General features: G+C 46.4%; 1 protein-coding gene across 4 annotated transcripts in view; it reads left to right on the top strand.

The window, feature by feature from the left end:
• The window catches only part of ccdc135 (coiled-coil domain containing 135), a 284,493-nt gene that overhangs the window by 71,689 nt on the left and 188,116 nt on the right, over nucleotides 1–24,688 (top strand). For all 4 annotated transcript variants that reach the window (XM_070878800.1, XM_070878803.1, XM_070878802.1 and 1 more), the window contains exons 3-4: nucleotides 15,468–15,642; nucleotides 21,562–21,687. In XM_070878800.1, the coding sequence (XP_070734901.1) occupies nucleotides 15,468–15,642; nucleotides 21,562–21,687 (301 nt within the window). The remainder of the gene's footprint in view (nucleotides 1–15,467; nucleotides 15,643–21,561; nucleotides 21,688–24,688) is intronic.

The following is a 24,688-nucleotide window of genomic DNA, read 5'->3' as shown; positions in this document are numbered from 1 at the left end:
TGGACAGCGTCGTGCAATGAGAAGTGTGTGTGGCTAGTGGTGCTGTTGGTAAGAGATGGCTTTTGAAGATGCATTCACTGACCTTGACCACTGGTCTGAGGTCATGAAGCTTCTTTGGGCACAGAAGCCAAGGCATGGGGGCGAGACTGCTGGCAGTGATGGCCTCAATATCTTATCCCACATCATTCTTTCTGGAGGGCCTCCTGGCCCCCTGTGGGTAGAGGACCTCTCTTGAAATGTTGACCCCCTGCACAAAGCTGGAATGCTGCGTTCAAGACCCTGGGTGCCCTTTCCCTGGCTTGTTGAGCCATCTGTGTTCGTGCTGAAGCACTTTTACCATTTTTGTATGTGCAGAAGGCATTTCAGCTTTAATGTTAACTTTTTTTCAGAAGGCAGTTGAGCTTTAAGGGCTGAAGACTGCCTATTTTTAAATGATTACATGTTTTTTCATTTTAGAAGGCTGTTCCCCTTTAAGGGCTTGAGACTGCTTTCTGAAATCACCGGCTCGCTTTAAGACACACTGCCTTGTTCCAGGGATGCCACGACCATGCTACATTGGGCCTCCTGCTGAGAGTACTGCCTGAAACAGCGCGTTACATGGTAGGTTCTGCGCTCCAACCATTTAAATCAGCAGGCAGCACCTGCGCTCTTTTTATGGGTGGGAGTTAACCTCGCCCCACTGATTTCGAAGCTATAAAATATAAAATATAACAGATGTAATGATGATGCTATATAAAAACTTAATAAGACCTCAGTTAGAGTACTGTGTGCAGTATTGGGCTCCACAGACACACTATAGGAAGGATATTGAGGCTTTAGAGAGGGTACAACAGGTTCACTGAGATGCTGCCTGGTGTGAGGAAATACAAATAAGAACATAAGAAATAGGAGCAGGAGTAGGCCATACGGCCCCTCGAGCCTACTCCGCCATTCAGTAAGATCATGGCTGATCTGATCACGGACTCAGCTCCACTTCCCCGCCCGCTCCCCATAACCCCTTATCTCCTTATCGTTTAAGAAACTGTCTATTTCTGTCTTAAATTTATTCAATGTCCCAGCTTCCTCAGCTCTCTTGAGGCAGCGAATTCCACAGACTTACAACCCTCTGAGAGAAGAAATTTCTCCATCTCAGTTTTAAATGGGTTGCCCCTTATTCTAAGATCATGCCCTCTAGTTCTCGTCTCCCCCATCAGTGGAAAGATCCTCTCTGCATCCACCTGGTCAAGCCCCCTCATAATCTTATACGTTTCGATAAGATCACCTCTCAATCTTCTGAATTCCAATGAGTAGAGGCCCAACCTACTCAACCTTTCCTCATGTCAACCCCCTCATCCACGGAATCAACCTTGTGAACCTTCTCTGAACTGCCTCCAAAGCAAGTATATCCTTTCGTAAATATGGAAACCAAATCTGCACGCAGTATTCCAGATGTGGCCCTGTATAACTGTAGCAAGACTTCCCTGCTTTTATACTCCATCCCCTTTGCAATAAAGGCCAAGATACCATTGGCCTTCCTGATCACTTGCTGTACCTGCATACTATCTTTTTTTGTTTCATGCACAAGGTCCCGCTGCACTGCGGCACTTTGCAATCTTTCTCCATTTAAATAATAACTTGCTCTTTGATTTTTTCCTGCCAAAGTGCATGACCTCACATTTTCCAACATTATATTCCATCTGCCAAAATTTGCCCACTCACTTAGCCTGTCTATGTCCTTTTGCAGATTTTTTGTGTCCTCCTCACACATTGCTTTTCCTCCCACCTTTGTATCGTCAGCAAAATCGGCTACGCTACACTCAGTCCCTTCTTCCGTCATTAATATAAATTGTAAATAGTTGGGGTCCCAGCACTGATCCCTGCAACACCCCACTAGTTACTGGTTGCCAACCAGAGAATGAACCATTTATCCCGACTCTCAGTTTTCTGTTAATCAGCCAATTCTCTATCCATGCTAATATATTACCCCCAACCCCGTGAACTTTTATCTTGTGCAGTAACCTTTTATGTGGCACCTTGTCAAATGCCTTCTGGTAGGCCATCCACTGGTTCCCCATTATCCACCCTGTTCGTTATATCCTCAAAGAACTCCAGCAAATTTGTCAAACATGACTTCCCCTTCATAAATCCATGCTGACTCTGCCTGACCGAATTTTGCTTTTCCAAATGTCCTGCTACTGCTTCTTTAATAATGGACTCCAACATTTTCCCAACCACAGATGTTAGGCTAACTGGTCTATAGTTTCCTGCTTTTTGTCTGCCTCCTTTTTTAAATAGTGGTGTTACATTTGCAGTTTTCCAATCTACTGAGACCTCCCCAGATCCAGGGAATTTTGGTAAATTACAACCAATGCATCCACAATCCCTGCTGCTACTTCTCTTAAGACCCTAGGATGCAAGCCATCAGGTCCAGGGAATTTATCTGCCTTTAGTCCCATTATCTTACTGAGTACCACCTCCTTAGTGATTGTGATTGTGTTAAGTTCCTCCCGCCCTATAGCCATTAGACTATCCACTGTCGGAATATTGTTATTGTCCTCTACTGTAAAGACTGATACAAAATATTTGTTCAGAGTTTCTGCCATCTCCATGTTCCCCATTACTAATTCCCCGGTCACGTCCTCTAAGGGACCAACATTTACTTTAGCCACTCTTTTCCTTTTTATATACCTGTAGAAACTCTTGCTATCTTTTTTTATATTTTGTGCTAGTTTACTTTCATAGTCTATCTTCCCTTTCTTAATCACTCAGATTTGAAAAATTGGGGCTGTTTACAATTCTGAAAGAATGCGATGGGGTAGATCGAAGCTGACTGTTTCCAATATTTGAGGGATCAAGATCAAGGGGGCCATAGATACAAGATTAAATGTAAATGTGCTTACATGGAGTTACATTCAATGTACAGCACAGAAACAGACCATTTTGCCCAAATGGTTTGAGCTCCACACGAGCCTCCTCCCACCCTATTTCATCTATCCCTATCAGCATATCCTTCTATTCCTCCCTCCCTCATGTACTTATCTAGTTTCCACTTAAATGTGTATATGCTATTCGCCTCAGCCATTCCATGTGGTAGCAAGCTCCACAATCTGACCACTCTTTCGGTAAAGAAATGCAGAACTACTTGCTCACATGGAGGGTAAACACCACATGGACTGATTGGACCGAATGCCCTGTTGTATTTTTCTATGTCTAAATATTGTTAATTGTCCATTCTGTGAGCACAAAGTCTAATCTTGTCTGGGAAAAGTTCAGATATCTTTCAATTGAACAAAAATGTGTTAAATTTACTAACTTACAAACTTACAAACTACCATCTCCAGCACAGTAGAAAAATCTGCCAAAGCTCAACCTCACGGGTGAAATTAACTCTATTTTCTCTGAGTACAGTACACTCTCCACTGTTAACCTCACTGAGATGATCGACACCATTTTTCACCTCAGTTTCCATTGTCAAAAAAGAAGAGAGGCATTCAAACACTGGAACTAGTGTAGAGAAGAGCCACAAAACTTAAACCCAGTGTTAGGTGTCTTGAGTTATGTGAAAAGACTAGAGAAACATTGGGGGAGAAATTCGCAATGTTTGCACCTCCTATTAGCTCCCCGGGGATGCTAACGGGGCGCAAACAATTTCTTGTGCAGGGCCATTACTGCCTCTCGCGAAATTCCACGGGAATTTGCAGAGGCGCATAACCAGTAGTGTACCGGGCCACTGCGCCGGTGATGATGACTCATCGCCATGTGCAGGGACCTATTTTCACCCCGGAGCGGAAATTCTGTAGCGCCCTGTTAGCACCCCCAGGGGAGACAGCGCCAGCTTCGGGGTCGTGAACTGGGCCGCACTCTGCTCGCGGGGCGAAAATTAAAGGAGAGGTCCGGTGCCAACATTTTGAAAAATGGCTGATTTACAGGTCGCGGCCTTTCCCTCCTGAAATCGCGGGGTTCCTGGCGCGATGTTGCAGCCTGGTACTCCGCTTCTGTTCCGGGCTGCTGCCACGACATCCCGTTACCCCCGTGTTGAAGTGGTGGCCCTTCACCCAATTGCAGATCTTGCAATGTGCCGTCCCCTTTCATGGAAGGGGAGGGCTTTGTGCTCCTGGCCAGTGCTACGCAGTGCTCCACGTAGTGCTAGAAAATTCCCGCGCTTAGCGCCCCGGTCCTGCCCCCGAGAGGAAGTGGAGCACCTGAAATTGTGCTCCACTTCCTCTCGGGGGCGGTAACCCCAATTTTGCGGCCGGGGGAGACTTCCACGCCGGGCTCTGGATGTCCCGCCTCGCCTCGGTTACCGCCCCCAAACGGGCCGTAAACTGAATTTCGACCCCTTGGGCTTTTCAGCTTGGAAGGAAATGTCTGAGAGGTGACCCTATATTAGATTGTTAATAATATAGAAAAGGAAAACACAGAATATTAAATTAAACTGTGGGAATAGAACTACGGGACATTAGTTCAAATCTGTAAAAGACCATTTTAGGATCATTTCACAAAAATGGCAGACAATTTGAAACGGTTAAATTGGCCAACCCTACTGGGTGATGATGAGACCGATGTAGAATACAAATGGAAAATTCTTAAGAACAAGATAAAAAATGTGGAAGACAAATATGTACTCAAGTGTGGTAAGAACAAGCCAAGGTGCTTGACAGGTTATGTACAAAGACAAGTAAGATGTCAATAGAAATGTTTCCATCAATTAAAGGCATCTAATACTCAACTAAACAGAGTTGAGTACAAGGAACAGCTGAAGAAAACAAAGGGTGCTATTAGATCAGCAAAAAGGCTAATGGAAAAGAGGATCATAGACATTTGTAGAAATAATGGGAAAAGCTTTTTCAGTTATGTGAAGAGTCAGAGAATTATCAAAGACTGTATTGCACCATTGAAGAATGTTCAAGGACAGATTATGAAGGACTCACTGGGTGTGGCATTGGTCTTCACTCTTGAAGATGATGCTCGACTATTAGAATTGAATCCTTTTAATAATAAAACATGTAGTATTAAATTAGATGAACATTTTGTTTTAGAAAGTAGTAAATAGATAGAGCAGCCGGGCCGGATGATATCCACCTGAGGGTCCTCAGGGAGATGAGACAGGTGCTGTGGAAGCCCCTAGCCAGTATTTATAATAGCTCACTGCACCCTGGGATGGTTCGCTTAGACTGGAAGGAGGCTAATGTAGTCCCCATCTTTTAAAGATGGCCCATTAGTTTGACTTCAGTAATAGGAAATATGCTTGAGGGAATTATTAGGGATGCAATATATGATTGCTTGGATAGAGAGAGATATATTGGGGACACCCACTATAGGTTCATAAAAAGGTCATGTCTTACAAATTTTTTGAAGAAGTTATGCAATTGTTGGATGAGGGAAACCCAGTAGATTGTCTGCTTAGACTTCCAAAAAGCTTTTGATAAGGAACCATGCAAGAGGCTTCTCTATAAGATTGGAGCCTCTGGTATTAGTGGTAATATATTGAGCTGGATTCAGAACTGGCTGGCAGGATGGAGGCAAAAAGTAGTTATAGATGGATTTGGATCTGTTTGGAGACTGGTCACCAGCGGTGTCGCGCAGGGATTGTTGCCCTTTACTTCTTTTATTAATGACCTGGATGTAGGTGTTGGGGGTATTATCTGCAAATTTCCAGATGATCTGTGCTAGTGTTAGGACTGTAGACGATGCTCATTTGCTTCAGGCGGAACTTAATGTGTTGGGAGATTGGGCTCATGACTGGCAAATGATGTTTAACTTGGATACGTGCTGTGTTATGCATGTGGGCAGGTCGAATGCTCAACATACATACAACCTTCAGGAAAAAGCATTAAAGAAAGTGGATACATCTCTAATTGTTCATAGGCAGTCCCTTGGACTTGCTTCCACTCTTAAAATGAGTCCTTAGGTGGCTGAACAGTCCAATACAAGAGCCACAGTCCCTGTCACAGGTGGGACAGATAGATGTTTAGGGTAAGGGAGGGTGGGATAGGTTTGCCACACACTCTTTCTGCTGTCTGCGCTTGATTTCTGCATGCTCTCGGCGATGGGACTCGAGGTGCTCAGCGCCCTCCCGGATGCACTTCCTCCATTTAGGGCGGTCCTTGGCCAGGTACATGAGCAATGCCATGAATCGATAGTTAGAGCAAATAGGGTGTTGGATGCATTCATAGGACATGAGTAGAAAACGAGGCATACTGTTCTGTTCTTGTACGAGACCTTGGTCAGGCCTCACTTGGAATACTGTGTCCAGTTTTGGTCTCCTCACATGGTGGGTGATGTTTTGGAAAGGGTGCAGAGGAGGGCTACGAGAATAATTCCCAGTATAAAGCATTTTAGTTATCAAGATAGGCTAAAAGAGTGAGGACCCTACACTTTAGAGAAGCATAGACTTAGGAGTGATCTGATTGAAGCTGATAAGAGGCTGAAGGGACTAGATTGTGTTCTAGATTGTGACAGTTTGTTCTAAGTAAATAGGTTAGGGAGAACCAGGGGTCACAATTTTAAGTTGTGTAAGGCTAGATCTAGGTTAGACATCAGGAGGTGGTTCTTTTCCCAGAGAATAGTGGACCTTTGGAGCAGGCTGCCATCTTGTGCGGTAGATATTGATTTGCTGAATTTCTTCAAGTGAGAGCTGGACCTGTTTCTGGCTGGGGCAGAGATCACCTCTTACAGAAGGTAGGTACTGCAGGGAATTCAGGACAAGAGTGATCTCCTGGACAAGTTTCGATCACCTAGATAGGTCGAGATGACTTTCCCAGATTTTTTTTACTCAATTGGCCTGAGTTTTTTAATCTGTTTTTTTGCCTCTCCCAGGAGGTCACATGGTTCCATGTGGGGTGGGGAGTTTATATGTTGTGATACACAAGATATTGCAATTGTGTGGGACAAGCTGGATGGATCAGAGGGCCTTTACCTGTTTGTCATTGCTCAAATGTTTGTATGTTCGTATATCTTGAAATTCTTCACACAAAGATTCCAGATAGAGTAGGGGAGGCAAAACCCTGAAATCATTTCAGAATCAAGTTGAACGCACAATTGAATGGTGTTAGAAACCCTCTGGATGGATGAATTAAGATTGCCTTCCTCATCTTTAATTATCTTGCGATCTTTCCAGATTTTGAGAAACCTAGTTGTGCATTCTGCCGATTGCCCTCCTTTGTTAAGTTCAATTTAAAAAAAACGCCTCATACCTTTCGATTCCCAGTTCTGACAAAGGACAACATCCATAACTCTAAAATAAAAATGGAAAATGCTAGAGCCAAATAGCAGGTCAGCAGGTCAGACCTGAAATGTTAACTTTGTTTCACTCTCCACAGATTCTGCCTGACCAGCATTTTATGTTTTTTATTTCAGATTTCAAGCATCTGCATTTTTTTTTAAACCCTTAAGCTGAATGTGTCTACTGATTGTCCTGCTGCATATTTCCTGTTTTATTCCATTTCTTTTTTGTCTGATTACCATAATCTCCATTTGCTTTTATCTTACAAAAGTGTTAATTTGTTGGCAAAATATCACTGATGTGAACTCTCTCAATGCCTGCTCGTCGAGAGTGCTCACCGAGGGCTCTGTTCTAACAGGCAGCATGTAAGTTGACTCAGTGGGTGGCACTCTCGCTTCTGAGTCAGAAGGTTGTCGGTGCAAGTCCCACTCCACGTAATCCAGGCTGACACTCCCAGTGCAGTACTGAGGGAATTGCTGCATTTCAGAGTTGCTGCCTTTTGGATGAGACATTAAACCGAGGCCCTATTTACTCTCTCAGGTGGACATAAAAGATCCCATGGCACTATTTTGAAGAAAAGCAAGGGAGTTCTTCCCAGTGTCCTAGCCGATATTTATCCCTCAACCAACATCAATGTTGGCCTGAGTTTTTGAATGTTTTTTTGCCTCTCCTAGGAGATCACATGGTTCCGTGTGGGGTGGGGAGTTTATATGTTGTGATACACAAGGTATTGCAATTGTGTGGGACAAGCTGGACGGACCAACATCACTTACCTCGTCATTATTACATTACTGTTTGTGGGATCTGGCTGTGCACAAGTTGGCTACCAACGGTGACGACACTTCAAAAGTACTTCATTGGCTATAAAGCATTTTGGGATGTCCTGAACAGTCCAAGGGTTTTCTCTCTAGTCTGTGTTGAGTTAGCGAATCTTTGCTGGGGTGTTGGCAGGGGTGCTACAAATGGCGTTAGAATCATAGAAGTTTACAGCATGAAAGGAGGCCATTTCAGCCCATTAGGCCCAAGTTTCGGGCCGCGCCTAGAACGGCGCAGCCCCGACCTGGACGCCCGTTTTTCGCGCCACAAAGTGCGCCTAAAAAAAACTTACAGATTCTCCGGCTCCCTGCAGGTCCTCTGCAGCTGGGCGCGGCGCAGCACAAGCTGTGGGGGGCGGAGCTAGGTCCCTGCGCTGAAAACAGTGCTGGGACCTCTGCACATGCGCGCTACAGTAGGCGCGCATGTGCAGTAGCTCCAGGCGCCCAAAACTGTGTGGGAGGGGCCCGAAGCACGCAGCCCCTAGCCCTGGCCGAATGGCCTCACTGGGGCTGCGTGCTTAAGGCTGCCTCCAACGCCCAGCTCCTGCTTCCTCCCGACCCGACTCAACTCCCGCTTCCCCACCCGCCCCCGGACCGGACCCGACCCCGACACCGACCCGACTCCCGCTCCCCCCCTCCCCCGCCCCCGGACCGGACCGGACCCGACCCCCCGGACTGCACCCAACCTGCGCTCCCCCCCACCCCCCACCCGACCTGACCCCCCACCCGACCTGACCTCACTCTCCCTCCCTCCTGACCCGAACCGAACCGACCTCCCTCCCACCACCCCCCCCGACCCAACCCGCGCTCCTGACCCCGGACCCCGGACCCCGGACCCGACCCGACCCAACGCCACCTACCTGTAAATCTGGTGCTGGGGCCGGCCCTGCCCGAAGACTGGTGCCGGGCCCGTTCAGCCTCCCTCCCCCTTCTCCTCCCCCCCCCCCCACCTTTCTCCTTTCCCCCCCTTCTCCTTTCCCCCCCTTCTCCTTTCTCCCCCCTTCTCCTTTCACCCCCTTCTCCTTTCACCCCCTTCTCCTTTCACCCCCTTCTCCTTTCCCCCCCTTCTCCTTTCCCCCCTTCTCCTTCCCCCCTTCTCCTTTCCCTCCCCTCTCCTTCCCCTACTCCCCCTCTTCTCTTTCCCCTTCTCCTCTCCCCCCCTTCCTCTCCCCCCCTTCCCCCCCTTTCCCCTTCTCCTCCCCCCCCTTTCCCCTTCTCCTCCCCCCTTCCCCTCTCCCCCTTCCCCTTCTCCTCTCCCTTCCCCTCCTCCTCCTCCCCCCTTCCCCGTCTCCTTCTCCTCTCCCCCTTCTCCTCCCCCTTCTCTCCTCCTTCTCTCCCCCCCTCCCCTCCCCCCTCCCCTTCTCCCCCTTCCCTCCCCCTTCTCCCCCTTCCCTCCCCCTTCTCCCCCATCCCTCCCCCTTCCCTCCCCCTTCTCCCTCTTCCCTCCCTCTTCTCCCCCATCCCTCCCCCTTCTCCCCCTTCCCTCCCCCTTCTCCCCATCCTTCCCCCTTCCCTCCCTCTCCCTCTGCCTCCCTCCCTCCCCTCCCCCTGTCCCCCTCTCTCCCTCTACCCCCCCCCTCCCCCTCCCCTCGCTGTCAGAAACACAGACACTGACAGACAGTGAGAGACACACACAGACAGACAGACAGAGAGATAGAGACACTGACAGAGACGAGACACACTGGAGGGGGGGTGGGGGGTGGGGGGTGGTGGAATCCCAGCACGCTGTTGGAGGGCTCCCGGTGCTGCAGTCGGTAAGTAGAAAATGTTTTATTTATTGATTTAAAAAAAAAAATTATAATTTTTTTTTGATTGATTTATTGGTTGATTTATTGATGTTTTTATCATTTATTATTGATGATGGCTCTTTATTTGTAAAACTGAAGTGTTTAATGTTTGTAAACTTCCCTTTAAACCCCACCCCCCCCAATTCCCTACGCCTGATTTGTAACCTACGCCTGATTTTGTAAAGTGTAGACAAGGTTTTTTCGAGCGTACAAAAATCTTCACTTACTCCATTCTAAGTTAGTTTGGAGTAAGTTTTCACTGCCGAAACTTTGAAATCAGGCGTAAGTGGCCGGACAGCCCCCTTTTGAAAAAAAAATTCTGTTCCAAAGTGAAACTGTTCTAACTGACTGGAACTGGAGCAAACTAAATGCCGAGAATTAGAATTTCTAAGATTCTCCGTTCTACACCAGTTGCTCCAAAAAATCAAGAGCAACTGAGGCCGAAACTTGGGCCCATTGTTTCTGTGCCAGCCAACAAGAGGCTATCCAGCGTAATCCCACTTTCCAGCTCTTGGTCCGTAGCCCTGTAGGTTACGGCACTTCAAGTGCACATCCAAGTACTTTTTACCTGTGGTGAGGGTTTCTGCCTCTACCACCCTTTCAGGCAGTGAGTTCCAGACCCCCAAACCCTCTGTGTGAAGAAATTTCCCCTCAAATCCCCTCTAAACCTTCTACCAATTACTTTAAATTTATGCCCCCTGGTTGTTGACCCCTCTTCTAAGGGAAATAGGCCCTTTCTATCCACTATATCTAGGCCCCTCATAATTTTATAAACCTCAATGAAGTCTCCCCTCAGCCTCCTCTGTTCCAAGAAAAACAAACCCAATCTGTCCTCATAGCTAAGATTCTTCACTCCTGGCAACATCCTCGTAAATCACCTCTGTACCCTCTCCAGTGTAACCACATCCTTCCTGTAATGCGGTGACCAGAACTGCACGCAGTACTCTAGCTGTGGCCGAACCAGTATTTATACAGTTCAAGCATAACCCCCCATGCTCTTATATTCTATGCCTCGGCTAATAAAGGTAAGCATTCCGTATGCCTTCTTAACAACCTTATCGACCTGGCCTGCTACCTTTAGGGATCTGTGGACATGCACTCCAAGGTCCCTTTGTTCCTCTACACTTCTCAGTGTCCTACCGTTTAATGTGTATTCCCTTGCCTTGTTAGCCTTCCCCAAATGCATCACCTCATACTTCTCCAGATTAAATTCCATTTGCCACTGTTCTGCCCACCTGATCAGTTGATTGATATCTTCCTGCAGTCCGCAGCTTTCTTCTTCATTATCAACCACACAGCCTATTTTTGTATCATCTGCAAACTTCTTAATCATACCCCCTATATTCAAGTCTAGATCATTGATGTATACCACAAAAAGCAAGGGACCTAGTACTGAGCCATGCAGATCCCCACTGGAAACATCCTTCCAGTCACAAAAACATCCATCAACCATTTGCTTCCTGCCTCTGAGCCAATTTTGGATCCAACTTTCCACTTTGCCCTGGATTCCACGGGCTTTTACTTTCGTGACCAGTCTGCCATGTGGGACCTTATCAAAAGCTTTGCTGAAATCCATATACATTACATCATACTCACTGCCCTCATCGATCCTCCTGGTTACCTCCTCAAAAAATTCAATCAAGTTAGTCAGACACGACCTTCCCTTAACAAATCCACGCTGACTGTCCCTGATTAATCTGTGTCTTTCTAAATGTAGATTTATCCTGTCCTTCAGCATTTTTTCCAATAATTTTCCCACTACTGAGGTTAGGCTGACTGGCCTGTAATTACTCAGTCTATCCCTTTCTTCCTTCTTAAACAAAGGTACCACATTAGCTATCCTCCAGTCCTCTGGCACCATACCTGAAGCCAGAGAGGATTGGAAAATGATAGTCAGAGCCTCTACTATTTCCTCTTTTACTTCGCTTAACAGCCTGGGATACATTTCATCTGGGCCTGGGGACTTATCCACCGCAAAGCTGCTAAACCCTTTAATAACTCCTCTCTCAACTATGTTTCACACTCCTCCTCCTCGATAGCAGTGTCTGCATCACCCCTCTCTTTTATGAAAACAGACACAAAGTATTCACTAAGAACCATACCCACATCTTCCGCCTCCACACACAGATTACCCTCATGGTCTCTAATAGGCCCTACCATTTCTTTAGTTATCCTCTTGCTCTTAATATATTTATAAAACATCTTTGGGTTTTCCTTGATTTTACTTGTCAAGAATTTTTCATGCTCTTTGTTTGCTTTCCTAATATCCCTTTTAATTTTATCCTGGACTTTCTATACTCCTCTTGAGATTCTGTAGCATATAGCCCTCAGTATCTGTCATAAGCTTCCCTTTTTTTCTTTATCCTACCCTGTATGTCCCTAGACATCCAGGGGGCTCTCGATTTGTTAGTCCCACCCTTTTTCTTCCTTGAATGCCTCCCACTGCTCTGACACTGATTTACCTTCAAGTAGCTGTTTCCAGTCCACTATGGCTAAATCACCTCTCAGCTTAACAAAGTTGGCTTTTCCCCAATTTAGAACTTTTATTCCTGGTCTGTCCTTGTCCTTTCCCATAACTACCTTAAATCTAACTGATTTAGGCCACTAGCACCTAAATGCTCTCCCACTGATATTCCTTCCACCTACCCAGCTTCATTCCCGAAAACTAAATCCAGAACCGCCCCCTCCCGTGTTGGGCTTGCTACATACTGGCTAAAAAAGTTCTCTTGAATGCATTTTAGGAATTCTGCACCTTCTATACCCTTCACACTAATTTTGTCCGAGTTAATATTAGGGTAGTTGAAATCCCGTACTATTACTCCCCTCTAGTTTTGCACTTCTCAGAAATTTGCCAACATATTTGCTCTTCTATCTCACTCTCACTGTTTGGGGATCTATAGTACACACTCAGCTGTGTAATCATCCCTTTTTTCTTTTTCAGTTCGACCCATATGGCCTCGTTTGATGATCCCTCTAACATATCATCCCTCCTCACAGTTGTAATAGTTTCTTTAATCAATACTGCAATCCCCCCCTCCCTTTTTACCCCCCTCTCTATCCCGTCTGAAATTCCTGTAACCAGGACTGTTGAGCTGCCATACCTGCCCCTCTTTTAGCCATGTCTCTGTAATAGCTATAATATCATACTCCCACGTGTCTACCTGTGCTCTCAGTTCATCTGCCTTATTCGCCATACTCCTTGCATTGAAGTATATACCATTTAGTACAGCCAGACCTCCTTGATGACTACTTTCTAGCCCTTGTTTCCTCTGTCCTTCAAACTCTCTTTCTACATTCTTGCTTTCCAATTCTCCCTACTGAATCTATTCTCAGGTCCCCATCCCCCTGCCAAGCTAGTTTAAACCCTCCCCAACACCACTAGCAACTCCCCCCGCCGCCCACGAGGATATTGGTCCCGGCTCTGTTGAGGTGCAACCCATCCGGCTTGTACAGGTCCCACCTCCTCCAGAAGCGATCTCAATGCCTCAGGAATCTAAAGCCCTCCCTCCTGTACCATCTCTCTAGCCACGCGTTTATCTGCTCTATCTTCCTATTTCTGTACTCACTAGCTTGTGGCACCAGGAGTAATCCAGAGATTACTACCTTTGAGGTCCTGCTTTTTTAATCTCACTCCTAGCTCCCTAAACTCTGCCTGCAGGACCTCATCCCTCTTTCTACCTGTCATTGGTCCCGATATGGACCACGACCTCTGGCTGTTCACCCTCTCCCCCAAGAATGTCATGCAGCAGCTCAGTGACATCCTTGACCCTGGCACCAGGGAGGCAACATACCATCCTGGAGTCACGTCTCCGGCTGCAGAAACGCCTGTCTGCTCCCCTGACTATTGAATCTCCTACCACTATAGCTCTTCCATTCTTCTTCTTCCCCCCGTGTTAGGGGCAGAAAAATCAGCCAGAATTCCTGATGGCTTTCCTTCTCAAAAAATTTTTGGATTTTGAGTGAGGTCAGGATTGAACTTGGCTTCAATGCTTCCCACGGTAGTCCTAACTTGCACAAAGTCTCGCTCACCCACATTGGCTTCCAGTTAAACACTGCCTCGATTTCAAAATTCTCAGCCTTATTTTCAAATCCCTTCATGGCTTTGCCCCTCCCTACCTGTGTAATCTCCTCCAGCTGCACAACCCCCCGAGATGTCTGCGCTCCTCTAATTCTGCCCTCTTGAGTATCCCTGATTATAATCACTCGACCATTGGTGGTTGTGCCTTCTATTGCCTAGGCCCCAAGCTCTGGAACTCCCTGCCTAAACCACTTTGTCTCTCTACCTCTCTTTCTTCCTTCAAGACGCTCCTTAAAACCTACTTCTTTGATCAAGCCCTGCACTAATTTCTACTCATGTGGTCAAATTATTTTTATAAAATCTCATAATACTCCTGTGAAGGACCTTGGGACGTTTCACTATGTTAAAGGTGCTATATAAATAATACAAGTTATTATTGTTGTTGTAGGATAATGTACCTGTATATACTGTAAATACTGTATAGGCTCATGCTTGAAGAATGGCAATTTGGGCAAGGTATCAGAGAGCGCTTGGCACCAATGGAATTGATCCTGATACTGATGGTGATCAGAAGGCTGAAATGTAATTACGATGGTCTATTTTTAACGTTCTTTCCCTCCCAGTCTTCTCCCCTTCTCTCATCAAAGCAGTAATTCATGCTGGAATAATGTTCTGCCAGTGCCAGCAGCCCATTGGTATCTTGCCCAGTGGCCGCTTTATATGTTTGAGATTTGAAGCTGTAGGATACCACAGCCTGGCCCCAATGCTATTCATAGGGGGTCAATCAATAACAATCAGGGATGGGAACCCTCGACAAATTATCTCCTCCTTAGATAATGACACTGAAGCCAATTGAAGCACCTCTTCTTCCACGCCACACCCACATCCCAAGAAAAAAATGAGAAAAAAAACACCTTAGGTCAGCTAACGCAGCTCAGGTCATCTCTGAAGTCTTCTGGTCTGTATGGCTGAGCTAAACACTACCTTTACAATGCAAAAGTAAAATACTGCAGATGCTGGAATCTGAAATAAAAACAGAAAATGCTGGAAATTTCAGCAGGTCAGGCAGCATCTGTGGAGAGAGAAACAGATGTACGTTTCAGGTCGCTGACCCTTCTTCAGAACTACCTTTACAATGCTTTGGTCTAAGTTATTATTTCTCTCTTCACCATCATTATCTTTCTTGAGCATATCTGTCCTTGCTGTCAGCCTTGGCCCAGCGGTAGCACTCTCACTTCTGCATTAGAAAGTTGTGGATTTAAGCCCCACTCTCAAGACTTGAGCACATAATCTAAGCTGACACTCCTAGTGCAGTACTGAGAGAGTGCTGCACTGTTGGAGGTGCCGTCTTCTGGATGAGACGTTAAGCTGAGGTCCCGTCTGCACTCTTAGGTGGATGTATAAGATCCCATGGCAGTGACGGCACTATTCAAAGAACAGAACAGAGAGTTCTCCCGGTGTCAAGGCCAATATTTATCTCTCAACCAACATCATGAAAACAGGTTAACTGCTCATTATATCATTGCTGTTTGTACGACCTTGCCGCTGCGTTCACTGGTTATAAAGTACTTTTGGGCATTCTGAGGATGTGAAAGACGCTATATTAATGCAATTTCTTTCTTTCTTATGTTTTCCTGATATAGGCAATTACTCACGTCAGAGATGGGCGACTTGAATTCCCCATCAACTTATCAGGCAAACACTGCTAAGGAAGAGACCATGCTGCAATATGCTGAAAATTTTAGACGACAGTACATATACCTATACCCGGACAGAAAGCCTCTGCTTCTTAGCCCACTCAATGAATGTCGAGTTCAGGTATTTATTTTCCTGAGTACCAATGGCAAGAAACAAAGAATGGATAGACTGATAGATAATACATTCTTGCTTTCTTTTTTCCTAACAAGAGAACAGCCAAACTTTTGCATTGTTCAATTTCGTTCCCTCTTCTCCTGAAAGCACTGACTCCTCCACATACACAGTTCCATAGGTGCTCACCCAAGTGTCCATGCTGCATGTGCACGTCAATGCGGTGAGTGTTATCTGAACATTTGTCCGTGGGGAGCATCACCACAGAGTTCCATACTGTCATTATGTTTCATCCACACATACTATCCATTAGGGGTCTCTTGATAGAGCTCATCAACGGAAACTCTGGTTGAGCTTTGTTTCTTTCCTAGGCAAGAGACACTGAGGCTTGTAGTGCTGAGATCAAGTAATTCAGCACAGATCCTGGATTAAACCTGGGACCTTTTCACGCGGCTGAATAACTCACAGAGTGCTGCATTTACCCGTTGAACCAGTCGTGAAATTAAAAATAATGATTAACAAATAATGTAGCATTTCATCATGTATGCTGACCATCGATTTCTGTATTATTATGCATTACCATGTTGACAGAATCGTCTGCAACTGCTTACTGAGGGTGTATTCCAGCTTCTCCCAAGTCAAAGCCAGACTGGGAGGTAGGCAGGATTTGGACAGGTCAGGGAGTGGGATCATTCCTTGCTTTCTGATGCTTATCTTACTGATGATGAAAATGGATTGATAACCTAACTAACTGATACCTTCATGTCATAAGACACTAAAGGAAAGTGGAAAAATGGCCTTCAGTTTGTCTTTGAATGTCCACTTTACATTTTAGAATTAATTATACAGACAGGCCACTCAAACACTCACGGTGAGTCGGAGGTTGCGCTGTATGACAACACTATGGATTTTCCGCTCTTCTCCGCTCCGTTTGTTGCCGCAGAGCGGCGGCAATGGTGGCGGTGAGATGTTTTGGTCGGGTGGTCAGCCTCCAGCGCCCCGCAGCGATCCTCGGGTCCGGTTTTGCGGTGGCATGGAGCAGGAAGATCTGCGCCGGTGAGCAACGGTCCTGGTTGCGACCCCGTCGCGAGTTTGGGCTCCTGCCCGACCCGTCCACTCAAAAGCACACCCCACAATGACCGCCTGGGAAATCAGGGCGGTCCAACCATCCTATTGGCGAAGAGCTGAGTAATGGACTCCTGAGGTTAGTGTGATTGTTTTTTCTATTAATTTTTGTTAGCGTGGGCAATGTTTTGTTAATGTTTTTGTGGGGTTTTTTAAGTTTCCTCCTCCCCCAGACGTTTATTGGAGCGCTCCCGGACCAGCTCTTTAGATCAGAGTTTCCCATCCTAGCACCCAAGAGAGGTGTACTACGCCTCCCTCAGTACTGCGCCCCCCCGTCACAGGGCCCAGCTGCCCAAGCTTATCAACTGAGGTGCAAACTATTCCCGGCCACTAACTTTCACGCCCCGCTGCCATTATTGTCCCAAAAACACAAAAGCTTAAAATCCAGCCCCTAGGGATATTCATGCCATGCAGAGATTAATGTTTAGGCCTCTGAATTGCATTGACTGGAGAAGATAAATTTTGTTTTTATTGTTGGCATTCTAGGATTTTGCTCCTAGAATGGAGGGGTTTTAACTGAGTAAATAGAGAAATTGTTTCCACTGATAGATGTAACCAGAGGACACAAATTTAATGTAATTGGCAAAAGAACCAGAGGGGAGATGAGTAGAATTATTTTTACGCAGCGAGTTGTTATAATTCGGAATGCACTGCCTGAAAGGGTGGTAGAAGCAGATTCAATAGTAACTTTCAAAATCGGTTAAATTCTTTAAGGGGGAAAGAATGCAGGACTATGGGGAAAGAGCAGTGGAGTGCGACTAGTTGGATAGCTCTTTAAAAGATCCAGCACAGGCATGATGGAATGAATGGCCCCCTTTCTTTGCTCGATGATTCTATGATTTTCAACATTGCTTAAGGGATCGAATTCTGCAACTTTGTCCATTATTCTGTGAAAACTGTAAATGAATTTATTTTTTGTACATTCTTTTACCTATTATGTATTTAATGTGTATCCCTTACCATTTTTAAAGCTGAGAATATCATCATCATAGGCAATCCCTCGGAGTCGAGGATGATTTGCTTTCACATTAAAAATGAGTTCTCAGGTGATTGAAGAGTCCAATGCGGGACCTACAGTCTCTGTCACAGGTGGGCAGACAGTGGTTGGAGGAACGGGTGGATGGGGTGCCTGGGTTGCCACACGCTCCTTCCACTGCTAACACTTGACTTCAGCTTGCTCTCGGCGAAGAGACTCAAGGTGTTCAGCGCCCTCCCGGATGCTTTTCCTCCACGTTGGGCTGTCTTGGGCCAGGGATTCCCAGGTTTCGGTGGGGATGTTACATTTTTTCAAGGAGGCTTTGAGGATGTCCTTGAAGTGTTTCCTCTGCCCACCTGGGGCTCGCTGGCTATGTCGGAGCTTCGAGTAGAGCACTTGTTTTGGGAGTCTCGTGTCAGGCATGCGGACGATGTGGCTCATCCAGCAGAGCTGATTGAGCGTGGCCAATGCTTCGATGCTGGGGATATTGGACTGAGCGAGAATACTGACGTTGGTGCACCTATCCTGCCAATGGATTTGCAGGATCTTGCAGCGGCAGCGTTGGTGGTACTTCTCCAGTGTTTTGAGGTGCCTGCTGTATATAGGCCATGTCTATGAGCCATATAGGATAGCAGGTATCATAGAAACATAGAAACATAGAAACATAGAAAATAGGTGCAGGAGTAGGCCCTTCTAGCCTGCACCGCCATTCAATGAGTTCATGGCTGAACATTCAACTTCAGTACCCCATTCCTGCTTTCTCGCCATACCCCTTGATCCCCCTAGTAGTAAGGACCTCATCTAACTCCTTTTTGAATATATTTAGTGAATTGGCCTCAACAACTTTCTGTGGTAGAGAATTCCACAGGTTCACCACTCTCTGGGTGAAGAAGTTCCTCCGCATCTCGGTCCTAAATGGCTTACCCCTTATCCTTAGACTGTGACCTCTGGTTCTAGACTTCCCCAACATTGGGAACATTCTTCCTGCATCTAACCTGTCTAACCCCGTCAGAATTTTATATGTTTCTATGTGGTCCCCTCTCATTCTTCTGAACTCCAGTGAATACAAGCCCAGTTGATCCAGTCTTTCTTGATAGGTCAGTCCCGCCATCCCAGGAATCAGTCTGGTGAACCTTCGCTGCACTCCCTCAATAGCAAGAATGTCCTTCCTCAGGTTAGGAGACCAAAACTGTACACAATACTCCAGGTGTGGCCTCACCAAGGCCCTGTACAACTGTAGCAACACCTCCCTGCCCCTGTACTCAAATCCCCTTGCTATGAAGGCCAACATGCCATTTGCTTTCTTAACTGCCTGCTGCACCTGCATGCCAACCTTCAATGACTGATGTACCATGACACCCAGGTCTCTTTGCACCTCCCCTTTTCCTAATCTGTCACCATTCAGATAATAGTCTGTCTCTCTGTTTTTACCACCAAAGTGGATAACCTCACATTTATCCACATTATACTTCATCTGCCATGCATTTGCCCACTCACCTAACCTATCCAAGTCGCTCTGCAGCCTCACAGCATCCTCCTCGCAGCTCACACTGCCACCCAACTTAGTGTCATCCGCAAATTTGGAGATACTACATTTAATCCCCTCATCTAAATCATTAATGTACAGTGTAAACAGCTGGGGCCCCAGCACAGAACCTTGCGGTACCCCACTAGTCACTGCCTGCCATTCTGAAAAGTACCCATTTACTCCTACTCTTTGCTTCCTGTCTGACAACCAGTTCTCAATCCATGTCAGTACACTACCCCCAATCCCATGTGCTCTAACTTTGCACATCAATCTCTTGTGTGGGACCTTGTCGAACGCCTTCTGAAAGTCCAAATATACCACATCAACTGGTTCTCCCTTATCCACTCTACTGGAAACATCCTCAAAAAATTCCAGAAGATTTGTCAAGCATGATTTCCCTTTCACAAATCCATGCTGACTTGGACCTATCATGTCACCTCTTTCCAAATGCGCTGCTATGACATCCTTAATAATTGATTCCATCATTTTACCCACTACCGATGTCAGGCTGACCGGTCTATAATTCCCTGTTTTCTACTGCTCTGTAGACCATGAGCTTGGTGGCAGGTTTGAGATCCTGGTCTTCAAACACACTCTTCCGCAGGCAACCGAAGGCTGCACAGGCACACTGAAAGCAGTGTTGGACCTCATCGTTGATGTCTGCCCTTGTTGACATTAGGTATGGAAAATGGTTCACGTTGTCCAAGGCCTCGTCATACATTTTGATAACGGTCGGTGGGCAGAGGGGTGGGCAGTGCTGTGTGGCGGGGCCAGGTTGGCAGAGGATCTTTGTTTTACGGATGTTTAGTGTAAGGCCCATTGCTCTCATATGCCTCGGTGAAGATGTTGACGATGGCTTTGAGTTCGGCCTCCGAGTATGCGCAGACGCATACTGTAGTTCAATGATGGAGGATGGGATGACCTTGGATCTGGCCTGGAGGCAGCGGAGGTTGAACAGATTCCCTTTTGTCCTGTAATTTAGCTCCATTCCAGCGGGGAGCTTGCAGAGGGTGAGATGGAGCATTGCAGCAAGGAAGATCGAGAAGAGCGTTGGTGTGATGATGCAACCCTGCTTGACCCCGGTCTGAACGTGGAATGGCTCTGTGGTGGATCCGTTGGTCAGGATCACAACTTGCATGTCATTGTGGAGCAGGTGGAGAATGGTGACAAACTTTTCAGGGCAGCTGAATCGGAGGAGGACGCTCCATAATCCCTCACAGTTGACAGTGTCAAAGGCCTTTGTGAGTTCAAAGTAGGCCACGTACAAGGATTGGTGCTATTCCCTGCATTTGTCCTCTATTTGCCTCGCGGTGAAGATCATGTCCATTCTGCCCCTTATGGGCGGAATCCGCATTGCGACTCTGGGAGAAGCTCTTCAGCCACAGGGAGAAGGCGAAGACTTACCCTGTGAACGACTGCAGGGAGACTCCTCTATAGTTACCGCAGTCGAACTTGTCACCCTTCTTGAAGATGGTCATGATTACGGCATCTCTGAGATCTCCTGGTATGCTCTCCTCCTTCCAGATAAGAAAAATGAGTTCATGAATTCGCGCCAATAGTGCTTCTCCGCCATGTTTTATTGCTTCGGCAGGGATTCCATCTGCTCTTGATGCCTTGTTGTTCTGCAGTTGTCGGATGGCCTTTCCTACCTCGTGCCACGTTGGGGTTGTGCTGGGATGGTGGCGGGTGGGATGCTGCGGGATGGAGTCGAGGACCCTCACGTCAAAGCCAGAGTCTCGGTTAAGGAGATCTTCGAAGTGCTCCTTCCAGCGGGCACTGACTGCCTCTGAAGTGCTGTAATATCAAGGAGGTGCCACTGCTGGCTACAATGACATGGAGTACAGGCTGAACTCACTGACCGGGGCAGACTGAGCTGGGTGCTCACAGATCAGCTAAACTCTGTGGTAAATGAGGAGTTTGAGATTTCTGGCCATGTGTAGACTGATCCCTGTGGCCTCGGGCAGACTGTGCTCATGTGGGTTGAACTCTCTGCCATGGATGAACTGAACTCTTTGGCCAGGAGTGGACTGAAATCTCTGTAGCCATGAATAGGCTGTATTCTTTGCCCAGGGTGACCTCAGTTCTCTGGTTGTGGGTGGGCAGAACTCTCTGTACTTTGCTGGTCTGAGGCCCATTGTGACAGTCTCTCAGTGTATGGTGTACATGCCGATAGTATGGAAGGAGCACAAATCATAAACCAGCCAGTATAAGTGAGAATGAATGAGTACAATTCTAATTTGTTTGTAATAAAAAATAATGCGGGTTTGCTAAAAAGTTCATTTTCTTTTTTTGTTAACAGAAGTTTGTAAGCACCACTCTGCGCCCAACGTTGCTACATCACGAGGAACTGTACAACTGGGATGGATGTGCCCAGTTTGTGGCTGACTTTTTAATAGTGGATTCTTTAAATCCTGTCACCGATGTGGTAAGAAGTCCGACACTACAGGAACAACACGCTCTCTGGTTGAAAGTGTCACCAATGCTAGAACAGCAGCTTCCTCAGAGAGCCACAATTTCCGACAACAAGAACTTGCTTTTTTCTGTTGTGTTTCTAACATTTGGAAAGGCAGTTCTGAGCGTTTTGAACAAAGAGTGTGTGCTAAACAGAAGGTGATGAGGGAAGATGGGGGTGTAATAACAAGGCCAAAGAGAAGGGCCTTAAGGAAAATTTTTACGGCTTGAAAGTAGATGACAAGGTAGATGTGCTGGGGTGAGTTTGAGAGGGTGTGGCACAGTGATTGAAAGAGCAGCTGCTGTTGAGGGAGCTTAGACAACGGGGAACATGGAGTTAGAAGAGCAGAGGATGCTTACAGAATAGCTCATTGCCTCCTGTTTATTTCCTTTCTCTCCAAAGTCCTTTAATGTATTGTTGCCTCCCAGATCTGTTCCCATCTTTCCCAAAACTCCATACTTGAACCCCTCCAATCAGGTTTCCGTCCTAACCACAACATTGAAACGGCCCTTATCAAAGTCACATATGACATCCTATGTGACTGTGGTAAACTATCCTTCGTCATCATTCTTGACATCCAACGAAATATTGGGAAAACCGAAGCCGTTGTCTTCTGTTCCCTAGCCACCAACTGCATCTGTCTCCCTGGCCACTGTCTGAGGTTGAACCAGATCATTGGCAACCATGGCATTCTATTCGATCCTGAAATGAGCTTCCAACTCCATCACCAAAACTGTTTATTTTCACCTCCATAACATCACCCGACTCCATCCCTGCCTCAGCTCATCTGCTGACGAAAGCCTCAAACGTTCCATATTTACCTCTCGGCTCGATTATTTCAATGCTCTCCTACCCGGCCTCCCACCTCATTTGGAAAGCAGTGACAGGATCGGTCCAAATCAGCATGGATTTATGAAAGGGAAATCATGCTTGACGAATCTTCTGGAATTCTTTGAGGATGTAACTAGCAAAGTGGACAAGGGAGAACCAGTGGATGTGGTATATTTGGACTTTCAAAAGGCTTTTGACAAGGTCCCACACAAGAGATTGTTGTGCAAAATCAAAGCGCATGGTATTGGGGGTAATGTACTGACGTGGATAGAGAACTGGTTGGCAGACAGGAAGCAGAGAGCTGGGATAAACGGATCCTTTTCAGAATGGCAGGCAGTGACTAGTGGAGTGCCGCAGGGCTCAGTGCTGGGACCCCAGCTATTTACAATATGCATTAACGATTTAGATGAAGGAATTGAGTGTAATATTTCCAAGTTTGCAGATGACATTAAACTGGGTGGTGGTGTGAGCTGTGAGGGGGACGCTAAGAGGCTGCAGGGTGACTTGGACAGGTTAGGTGAGTGGACAAATGCATGGCAGATGCAGTATAATGTGGATAAATGTGAGGTTATCCATTTTGGGGGCAAAAACACGAAGGCAGAATATTATCTGAATGGCAACAGATTAGGAAAAGGGGAGGTGCAATGAGACCTGGGTGTCATGGTTCATCAGTCATTGAAGGTTGGCATGCATGTACAGCAGATGGTGAAGAAGGCAAATGGTATGTTGGCCTTCATAGCTAGGGGATTTGAGTATAGGAGCAGGGAAGTTTTACTGCAGTTTTACAGGGCCTTAGTGAGGCCTCACCTAGAATATTGTGTTCAGTTTCGGTCTCCTAATCTGAGGAAGGACGTTCTTGCTATTTAGGGAGTGCAGCGAAGGTTCACCAGACTAATTCCAGGGATGTCTGGACTGTCATATGAGGAGAGACTGGATCAACTGGGCCTTTATTCACTGGAGTTTAAAAGGATGAAAGGGGATCTCATAGAAACGTATAAGATTCTGACAGGACTGGACAGGTTAGATGCGGGAAGAATGTTCCCGAAGTTAGGGAAGTCTAGAACCAGGGGACATAGTGTTAGGATAAGGGGTAGGCCATTTAGGACTGAGATGAGGAGAAACTTCTTCACTCAGAGAGTTGTTAACCTGTGGAATTCCCCGCCACAGTGAGTTGTTGATGCCAGTTCATTGGATATATTCAAGAGGGAGTTAGATATGGCCCTTATGGCTAAGGGGATCAAGGGGTATGGAGAGAAAGCAGGAAAGGGGTACTGAGGGAGTGATCAGCCATGCTCTTATTGAATGGTGGTGCAGGCTCCTTGTTTTCAAGTCCTTCCATGGTCTCGCCCTTATCTTTAATCTCATCCAGCCCTGCGCTCCTCCAACTGTGGTCTCTTGTGCATTCCCAATTTTCATGCCTTCAGCTGTCTCGACCCTAAGCTGTGCTATTCCTTTCTTAAACCTCTGTGCCTCTCTCTCCTCCTTTAAAACACTCCTTAAAACCTACCCCGTTGACAAAGCTTTTGGTCCCCTTACGTGCTCAGTGACTCATTTTGTTTGATACTGCTCCTGTTTAGCGCACTGGGACATTTTAGTATGTTAAAGACATCATATAAATGCAAGTTGTTGTTGTTTATTCGAATCGCATGGTTTTTTAATGATTCATTCATGCATTCAAATGTATGATCCTCGCCAGCCATTACATTTTCCCTTGTTTTCATCGTCAACCAGACTGAATATTGTCAGTTCGTCAGCCAGTTGCAACAAGCACAGCAGCATTTTAAAACTGGAAAAACCCCTGCAGAACCTCTGAGATTCTGCAGGGGTTCTTCCAGTCTCCTGCGCCTTTTGCATTGCCCAGGTTATAGGAACATATGAATTGCTAGCTGTAAAAAGACCAAGGTCCATCGAGTTCACCTTCTGCCATCCTGGAAGTCACATGATACAATGATAATGCAGTTGTTGACCAATCATAGTCACCAATCACTGTCAATTAATCTGCAACAGACCCAGACATGCCATGAGGAAAACCCTAGTGATGGAGAACATTGGGAACCAGAGGTCCAAAGTCATCTGTTCCTCCCAAGCCTGCTATACTTACCACATGTCATGTCTCAAATTACTCATATACTGGATCCCAAAA

Source organism: Pristiophorus japonicus, chromosome 4 (genome assembly GCF_044704955.1).
Source record: "Pristiophorus japonicus isolate sPriJap1 chromosome 4, sPriJap1.hap1, whole genome shotgun sequence".
Taxonomy (NCBI): Eukaryota; Metazoa; Chordata; class Chondrichthyes; family Pristiophoridae; genus Pristiophorus; species Pristiophorus japonicus.
The sequence above is the reverse complement of the archived record's forward strand: the minus strand, read 5'-3'. Positions and strand labels throughout refer to the sequence as shown.